Raw genomic sequence first — 9,811 nt, 5'->3', positions numbered from 1 at the left:
CTCCGAGGTGTGCTGCCGCCCCCACAGTTGGAAATGTTGATAGAAGCTGGACTCCATAAGTTGAAAAGAATGACAAAATATTCAATTCTTCAGTATCTATCAGGATACATAATCTCTCACTATCATTGCAAATTATTGACATATTTTACTAGATCAAATTTATCCATTATTTCAAAAGAATGCCCTAGAAAAATAACTTTTCAAAACAAAAGTCTTCACAACTGAGGCAGATTCTTTGTGGACTCCCATGAGTCCCCTCAGTAGACTCAGTCTCAGACTTCTTGCTGCAATTCAAAAGAACAAACTGAACAAAAATAACTTATCACTGTCCCTTCTGTTACAATTTATTTAAGAAAGTAAAAGAAAATTTTGGCAACTGTGTACAAATTTCACTCTGTTACATTTTGGAAAAGATAGGGGTTAAAATTGCACATTTTATTTTAAAATAACCATATTTCTACTTGGTGCATGATACAGTGTGTAAAAATGTCATCAAATTATAACAATAGTATTACTACATGCGCAGCACAGATTTTTCACCTTGATGATCATTCTGCAGTAGAAACAGACCAAACTGTTTGGTAGTTATAACATGTTCCTTTTTCCTTGGTTGTCTGCAAGTTTTAGCCGAGAAAATAGATGGACAGAAAATCAGGTGATGAGGCCCAGGTCAAATATTTCTGAGGGGTAATTATTTTTAGAAGCTACTTTAACTAGGAAAAAAAAAATAAATTATCACCTTGCCTTCACTGTAAAGCAGAGGGCCTGGGACTTTCAACTGCATTTAGGAGCTTTTCTCCGGCTTCAAATTTTCTAATCTGGCCAGAATCTTAACAGTAGAGAGTTACTTCAGGAAAACTCCAAAAACTGAACCCAAAAGCAAATAAATTCTAAATATACTCAGGTCATATCAGGCTTTCTAATGTATATGCACCAACTAATGACTCAGGGAAATAACCTCTTACTGGTAATTAATATTAGACACTTGTGTTTCCCTTCTCGTCACCTCTTCTACTGGCAGACTAAAGAATTACAAATCAAAACTGCATTCACTTATATGCACATTAGAGCAATTATCTGTATTAAGGAAACTCTAAAACTGTTTGCAATAGATCAATACGGTTTATTTTTTAAATCATAACAGTAATATTGTGCTGATAGACCAAAGTAACAAAATAGGGTTTTTGTTTAGCTGTTTGAATTTCTCTAGAAGTAAGAAATGTGAGTGATTTATCAATAGCAAAGTACTATTTAGATAAAAGAAACATTACCAGCTGTACACTAACACATTAGCCCTTCAGAAATCAAATGTACTGTTTTAATTCAAGCCCAAAACATTAAAGAAATGCAGTCCGTTCTCTAATTTTAGGGTTATTGTCAAACAGCGAGGCAGATTTTCCTCAGCGATGGATTCTCTGGCATGTAATGAGATATTCAGGAAAAGCCTGTGTATCATTGAAGATGACAAACATTGAAGGCTTGGTAATGTCGTCTGTCACGCTGTCGTATCTCAGGGGAACATCTCCGGTCTCCTTCAGCGGAGCAGTCTTCATCGAATGGCAACCTTTTGTAAAGTCTCCTGTTAAAACCCTTGACACGAAAATAAACTTGTGTCCATCTGCATTTGGGGGCGAGTACTGATCCTGGACAGACAGCGCGGAGTTGACGGCAAAATAGACCCCCTGACCGTAGACAGTGGCTGTGTGGAGATGCCATGATGTCAGAGACTGATACCCAAGATGAGACGAGTTGAGTCATAAAGCACAACAGTGGTTTTCAAGAACTTACCATTCTTTCCACAGAAGCTTCTGTTAAATCCATGAATGTATATCTCTTTCACACTATTTTCACTTGTGCCGTGATAGAGTCTCCGTTCAACATCTGGGTACGTGGCACGCTTCAGTATGCTCGCCTTCTTCAACTTGTACTGATTGTACAGCAGGCGATTCATCAGCTTCTCCACCTAGAGAAAAACTTTGTTATTACAAACACACCAAATAGTAATTTGCAAAACGTGGTTCATTTTTTTTCACCTGTATGATTCTGATCTTGCTGTGGTATTCCTGTATGGTCTCATAGAAGTTCTTCACCACATTCTGAAATTCATCTGATTCCTCATCAACTTTGGTCACTTCAGGTAATTTTGACAGCAGAGAGTATTCTTCTTCTGTTAACACATGAATTACCTTTTAATTATCTCACTGAGTTTTTACGCTAGTTCTTTTTGTCATTTAATCAACACAGATGAGGAGCACTAAAGCTGATCAGATGCTAAAAATGTCAATAAATGATTCTGATACTGGAATAACTAATAATTATCCATACACTGCTGCGGTGTCATTTGTGTAAACTCTGGTAACTCTGGTGGAAAGTAACCAAGTAAATTTACTCCAGTACTGTATTTAGGTATTTCAGTATCTGCACTTGAGTGGTTTCATTTTACGCTACTTCATACTTTGACATCACTACATTTTAGAGGCACATACTGTACTTTTTACTCCACTATATTTATTTTGTAACTTTAGTTACTAGAACCAGGTTAACAGAAAAATGACAGTATAATCATGAGATTTTATTGAAAGATTCACAAGCTACCCAGCAGTACTTCAAATTATAAGCATGTAAGCTAGTTAAAACTACCTTACCAGCTGCAGCATTAAAGCACTATGAAGTCTCCTTTACCTGGTACATCCTCACCCAAACCCTCTAATTCCAGCAGCTTCCTGGTGATTTTCACAGATTTCCCTGAAGCTATGTTGTGCTCTTGCATCTTTTCAAAGTTGATAGTGTGGGGTTGATTGTCTAGTAAGATGTCTAAATGTTTCAGTTTCATTCTCCAGGCATTCTCAATGAATGCTGTAGCCTCGCGTGAATAAGGAATCATGTCTGAGGAGGCTGGATCATGCTGCACCCACAAGACAGTCCTCAAGATTTCCTGCTCAGATACAGAATTGGTGATTTTCTCCAGCAGCAGCTTCACATCCCACACTCCTCCAGGCACAAAGTCCTTGAATCCAGAAACGGTGACTATGGTGCCCTGAACATCAATCTCGACTGCATGCTTCCTCTTGATCATCTCTAAACACTTCCTGTGGTACTCGGATATATTCTTCACACTCCTGTGTTCGAGTTTCTCCTCAACCTGTCTCTGAGTGACCTTCTTCCCAAAGGCTATGTCCACCCGAATCAGATCACAGCTATAACCTGCGAACACAACTAACTGGATGGTGTTGGCTGCCTTGATGGCATCTTGTAAGGAAACATCTCTGCCCTTCTCCAGTTGGTCTGCCTGGGGGCTCTTATCAGTACCATGAATTAATTCCTTGGACAACTCCAAGGCTTTTTTCAACTGCTCCTCCTCATCCTCCAGGGACCAATGGCTTGACTCCATTGAGTACTGGATGGCTAGAGATAGTTGGGCCTCTTCATCCAGACTGCTAGAAAAGCCCTGGGCTCCATCATTCATGTCAGCATCTGGGTCTGTGAGGCTGTTCAGTCCATCTGCCGTGTACAGGTCCATGTTATCCATATCATTGAGCTGGTCTGAACTGGACGCGCGCTTCAGTTTTTCATCCATGGCTAAAATGGCCAAAAAGAAGCACACATAATTTTTTGAAACTGCACAGAAATAAGAGAAATTACTGAAGAGATGGCTATTACCTTTGTCTGGAGCTCCATTATGAACAGTTTGCATTGAATCTGAATTCAAGTCCTGTGCACGACCATCCATGGACACTTTCTGGAAGTTTTTGTGGGACATCATCTTCCATGCAGCTTCAAAAATGTCCTGGTAGAAATAACAGAATGCCTTTATAAATACCAAATAATTCTGTTGCAGGGAAATCTGAAATACTTCACATTTTCATGTTAGCTTCATGCATCCTGACTTAATGTTGCATTAACTTTGATAAATGTCTTACATATTACAAAACCATATTAGTGGTCTTGCAAACTTCAGGCGATTAACCTCTACCACAGTAATTGAGGACACTTGTTAAAACCAATTTCTACCATCTTGGTGTGCTTTGGAAAAGCACCAGCTTTCATGTTGTTAATGGTCCAAAGCAGAAAAACCGTCTAGTATATTGTTTTAAATAATAAATTATGTAACATTATAACAGTCTGTGTAATCCCATCTCTCTGGTTCACCTGAAAATGGCCTCTCTACTTGGGGCTTTTGTTTTTTATTAAGTGTGGCCCATGAGCTAAAGATGACTATAAACCTAGCAGTGAAAAACATACAGCGAAGCTAAAACATTCTGCAGACAAGACCTGTTCAGAGAAACATTAAACAGCACTGTTCCACTTCCTTGTGTGTGCTGGTAAAACTCAGCACCAGGCTGTATAGAAGAGGACCACTTGTCATGATGAATGACAGCTGAATGAAGCTGCATATCATAGCCTCAAAAACTCAGGATGACACAAAAGCTAACAAAACCTTTGCTCTGTTCCATCATAACGTTACCTGGTGTGGCAGAGGTTTCCAGGGCATATACTTTGGGCTGATGTAGACCTGAAACTTTGACTCCATCTCATTCAGGATACTCCTGCACTCTGGCTCATCCAAAAATCGGGCCACTCCTGGAGCATTTACTGTGATGGTTCTGGTGCAGATAGAGGAGACCACACCTTGCAACACCTCCTCAGCCATTTGACAAGCAACAGCTTGGCCATGGATCTATCAGATACATTCACAAATATGGGAAAAAATAATGAGGCTGAAAATTTTTGAACAAAATGGTACCTGAAATGAATAACAAATGCTCTTCACTCAACAGAAGAAATGCAAATAATTGCAGAATCTAAAGTTCCACCTTTAATCCACAAACGTCCTCTGCTTCTAATGGAAAAATAGATACTTGGTCCATGTCAGCCAGCAGCTGGTGACACTGGATCTGGATGTATTTCAGCATGCCGGGCTCCATTGAGATCACGGTCTCTCTTTCAATGGGTGTAGTAAGAAACTCCAGGATTGCAGTCTGCTTCACACTCTCCATTCCTTTCAGAGTCAACACATCAATAGTGTCTCCTCGCTCTGACACCTTTACAGAGGAGAAACCCAGAACCTGCAGGAACTCGGTCCACTCTCTGCAGGATAAGATGCCCTCATATTCTGTGTTCACCGGTATGCTGATCTGACACAGCTGGGATTTTAAAAAGCTACATGCCTGGTTAGCTGAGTTTTGGGAGAGTGATGTCACCATAACTTTACAGTCACATACAGAGTACATAGTGGGTGACCCAGTTTGATTAATGGTTTGCAGTAAATGTTCTTTGACTTCTTTTCTTGTAAGGAACTGGGCCTTTTCTGGTTCAAGGGTGAAATTAACTTCAGCCATATTGCCAATAAAGTCCAAGATGGTGCGCTCTATCTGCGCCAACATTTTTCTGTCAGTCCCTTCAGTGTGCAGACCATCATCTCCGATTAGAATGGTGACATCTGGGTAAGCTTTTTCAATGTCCTGTAGAAGGGGGCCAAGTTGAAACAAAGCTAATTTTACTGGGTCAGTAATAGCAACATGGCTTGATAGTGTTTCCACATCCACTGTTTGATCCTCCATAACTTCCTTTTCTGCCTCTTCTACCTCCTCATAGATAGCAGGAGGCTCTGATGCCATCTGAGGGGGGAACTGGTTATCAGCACTGACCACCATGGGAGAACTGGTCTGCATCTGAATATCACTCAGAGCCTCTGAGTTTATCTCAGTCATGTCATGGCTTCCGGTTTCAGAGGTCTGTGATCTTATGCTTTCTTTAGGCTGAAGAAAGGTAAAGTATGGCTTTACTATTAGCTCAGCACCATCCAGTTTGTGTTGGAGATCCAGGACAGTGTATGCTGCTGTTAAAACAAATACAGACCTTTTGTTTATTAAGAAAATTGCAATGCCATAACAGGAGTTTCAAAGGTTGTAGAGTGAAAAACCTTACATGTGTAGTTGACAAAGGACACCTTTGCTGTATCCTCTGATAGCATTGTGACCTCATTCACCTTCTGATCTCCACCTCGCTTGCTCTCAAAGTACAAAGTGAGCATGTCTGGAGTGGTTCCAGGATGCAGATTCTCCACCAAGACAGAATCAGTTTGCTCAGTCTGTTCAAGTGTTACCTTGGCCCCATCAAGTGTCCTCCTAGAGATCTTTGCACTAAGGTTTTGGAAATCTGCAGACAAAAAAAACAAACATGTTACACAATGACATGAAGGAAAATGGCAACCTGAATATCCTTATGTTTTTGAGAAACATGGAATTAACAGACCTTTTGAGAAGGGTCTGCTGAGGTGAATGAGGATGAAATCTCTGCCTGGTAAGGGACACAGAGTGTAGTCTGTCACGTTCAGTCCCATCATGTTCTCCACATAGAGCTCTATCATCTCAGTGCTGGTACTAGGGTTGATCCCCCGCAGCAGTAGTCTGTGTTGGTCCTTTGTGGCAGCCTTTCTCACATTCAACTGGATATTATTTAGAACATGGTGCTGTTTAGACAGAACTTCGGCTGCAGCTGTCAAAATAATCAGAAAAGAAATTGAAAAATTTGTATACAGTACAGTAATTTCTGGACTATAAGCCACATCCACTAAATGTAAGACGAAAAAACATGCTGTACATAGCCACAGGTGTCCACGTTGTAACATGAGATACTTCGACAGCCAGATCCATCGCCTGTAACTTGAAGGGGCATCATATGCATTTCGTTGTGTGTTGTCCATGATGAGGGTGTGTGCATGAAGCGACAAACGTAGTGACTTATAGTCCGGAAAATATGGTAAATTAATGGCAAATTCTTGAATTAGACATTTCCTTAGAGCACAGTGGTGCTTTGTTTCTACTGTAGTGCTTATGGAGAGAAAAGCTTTGAAACTGATAGGGGTCTGGGCTGTTGCAGAGAGAACATTTTTTTGGAACTCAGTGTTTTATGAAATTGCAGGATGCTGTTTCTCCTTTAGTTGCTAAATCTAGCTGCATAAGATTAAATAAATTTGATAAGACAGTAGTCAAATTACTACAACTTTCCAGAAAGGTCCTACAAAATTTAAAAACCACAAAGATTTTGAAGGCAGTAAAACATTACACATCCTTCCTAAATATCCTGCCTCTAGCGCCTCAATTTCGCCAGATCCGGGTGTGCTGCATTCTGTCTGTGACCCGGTTCTGATCAGTCCTTTGTACAGTTTCATCCCCCACTGGGTGTGTCTGCAGAGCAGCTCATTGTGGTGCTGATTTTATGTGTAGGCTATATTTCCTGGTTTTTGAGCTGCTACAGTAGCAGGCTTCATTGTCTCAAATTTCTGTTCCTTTTAATGTAATTAGTCTTTTTTATGTGGACAAAGAACACAAACAATTTTAAAAAAAAAAAAGACTACAGTTATTGATTAGATTTAAGTTGCAGTTAAATCACTATGAAACAAGGATCAAAGATATGTGGCTGTGTTTCAGTTGTTAACAATACATTCATCCTCAATAGTCACTTCATAGCCTATGACTCGTATAGATATCTTTCAGTAAAAGCGCTGTCTGATTAACATTGTCAGATGCGGGATCTGTCAAAAATAGACTCAATGTGTATCTTTAACAAGGCAAACCCGAGAGTCACATGTGGGACAGATCAAAGATGGAACACAGCCATACCCAGTGGGAACACAACCACTGACCAGACTGACAGCAATCAACTCTGGCAACCATGTCACAGACGTAATGCAACGCGTTCTAGTGGATCCGGTGGTGGAAACTGGGGGTAAGAAGTACAGACTACATCATGATATTGTCTCAAATTTCTGTTCCTTTTAATGTAATTAGTCTTTTTTATGTGGACAAAGAACACAAACAATTTTAAAAGGACCTAGTGTTAAACAAAAACCAGTCATAAATACTGTGTATATGATCACACTTGCAAAATGTCCCAGAAAAATATACTATGTTTTCACTTGCCTTCTGCCTGTTCAAATACTACTATGGCACGGTTACCCCTCTTCTCCACAGAGACAAGGGGGCCTCCTCCAGAGCGCTTATTCTCAAAGTACAGAGACAGCAGCTCCTCGTCCAGTGCTTCAGCCACCCCCAGCACCTCTACTGTCCTGTCCTCTGGGCTTTCAACTGGCATCCTGAAAAACAGAGAAATATATAGGCCGGTATGAGTCGGATTAATTGGTAAATGGGAAACCTGTAGCCAGTGTTTTACAGGAGATGTCATTTTCTAAAGCATTTACTTGTTCAAGCTTTTCAAATGTGAGGATGTGCTTTTCTCTGTTTTTATGCCACGGTAAATTGAACATCTTTGGGATATGGAATGTAGGTCAGACAAAATTAGCTATTTAAATGTCAGCTTGGGCTTTTGGAAATTATGGTGGTAAAAAGAAATATGCAGATGTTTCCATAACGAAAATAATGCAACATCAATGATACTTAAAATTGTAAGAGATCTTCTGTTGTTATGACCATGTGTATTTGGAAAAGTATAAGATCGAAAACATAAAATACATAATACAGAACATAAAATGTAAAACACAAAGAATGCAAAAAAGGAACTGAAAGTGTCAGGACTCTACTAGGAACTAAAAGCCATTGTAAACATACAGGTATCTTAGATTTTAAAAGTGTCATGACTATAACTACAAATATCAGGTGGTAAACTGTTCCACAGCAGCCACAGTAAAAGTAAGGCCACCCTAATGCTTACACATAGCCCTAGGAACGTCTGGGGCTAGAAGCTGGCTCGGTGAACTCAGTACTCTTTTATGCATATGGGGGAGTAAAAGTTCTGTTAAATAAGGAGGAGCAAGGCCATTAACAGCTTTATAAAAAACATAAAAAGTTTAAAATCCATTCAAACTGGAAGACAATGCAGAGAAAAGGAATGGTGGTTATATGTTTATCAAGTTTCAGTTCACTGTCAAATAACACACCCAAATTCTTTACAACTGGTTTAACATAGGAGGTTAGAGTCCCAAAATTTAGATCAGGACCACTAAGACTAAATGAGGCACCAAATAAAATACACTCAGTCTTACTTTCATTCAGATAAAGAACATTTCTTTGACAACCAAAATGTAACATCTTTCAAACAGTTAAACAGTCACTGCAGTGAGTTACGCTGTTTAAGCTTCAAAAGCACATAGATTTGCATAGTGTCTCCAAAGTGCCTTCCATTGCAGATGGAAGGAGAGATTGTGCTCATCAATGACTGATCCCAGAGGGAGTATATACAGCAAAAAGAGAACTGGACCAAGAATAGAAAGCTGCAGCACCCCTCAGGAGAGAGGAACACATCAGGAAAAATAGTCACCAATCATAACAGAGAAACTCTGCTACTACTACTCCCATAGCAGAGTAATAAGTTTCCAAGTTATCCATAAGAACCTCAATACTTAGTGGCCATTATAAACATCATATGTGTATGGTGAGTTAATTTAATGTAATGTTGCTGTAATTTAGCATCAACAAACTTTAAAAAGGGTAATTCTGGTTAATCTCATATGGGAAGACCCTATTATGTTTTGATTTATTTATTCTTTCTAGCATGTAAAGACAGTTGATATATCAACACACATAATTTTCCACATATCCAACAAATGCTAATCCAATATCAATTTGCTTATACCTAGTACATGCTTGAATGGAGTAGGAAGAAGTCAGACTTATCCAGTCCTACCCCATGACATCATCTTACCATCATTGGTTTGCAAGCAGTAAATCTACATAAATAATTATCCTCTACACCACACAAGTAATATACTAAAAAAATTATAACAGAGTGTTAACATTCTTACATAATTACATTCTTAAATAATTATCTTCTACACCACACAAGTAATATA

General features: G+C 39.4%; 1 protein-coding gene across 1 annotated transcript in view; it reads right to left on the bottom strand.

The window, feature by feature from the left end:
- Positions 1–331: 331 nt before the first annotated feature.
- parp10 (poly(ADP-ribose) polymerase family member 10) overlaps positions 332–9,811 on the bottom strand; it is an 11,334-nt gene continuing 1,854 nt past the window's right edge. The window contains exons 2-11 of the mRNA XM_020623872.1: positions 7,926–8,098; positions 6,256–6,498; positions 5,929–6,159; positions 4,815–5,839; positions 4,466–4,678; positions 3,661–3,787; positions 2,683–3,579; positions 2,034–2,167; positions 1,789–1,963; positions 332–1,699 (exon numbers count right to left, since the gene is read on the bottom strand). Coding sequence (XP_020479528.1) covers positions 1,401–1,699; positions 1,789–1,963; positions 2,034–2,167; positions 2,683–3,579; positions 3,661–3,787; positions 4,466–4,678; positions 4,815–5,839; positions 5,929–6,159; positions 6,256–6,498; positions 7,926–8,097 — 3,516 coding nt within the window. The 5' untranslated portion in view covers position 8,098 and the 3' untranslated portion in view covers positions 332–1,400. The remainder of the gene's footprint in view (positions 1,700–1,788; positions 1,964–2,033; positions 2,168–2,682; positions 3,580–3,660; positions 3,788–4,465; positions 4,679–4,814; positions 5,840–5,928; positions 6,160–6,255; positions 6,499–7,925; positions 8,099–9,811) is intronic.

Source organism: Monopterus albus, unplaced genomic scaffold (genome assembly GCF_001952655.1).
Source record: "Monopterus albus unplaced genomic scaffold, M_albus_1.0 scaffold313.1, whole genome shotgun sequence".
Classification (NCBI taxonomy): Eukaryota; Metazoa; Chordata; class Actinopteri; order Synbranchiformes; family Synbranchidae; genus Monopterus; species Monopterus albus.
This window is presented reverse-complemented; position numbering and strand designations above follow the sequence as displayed.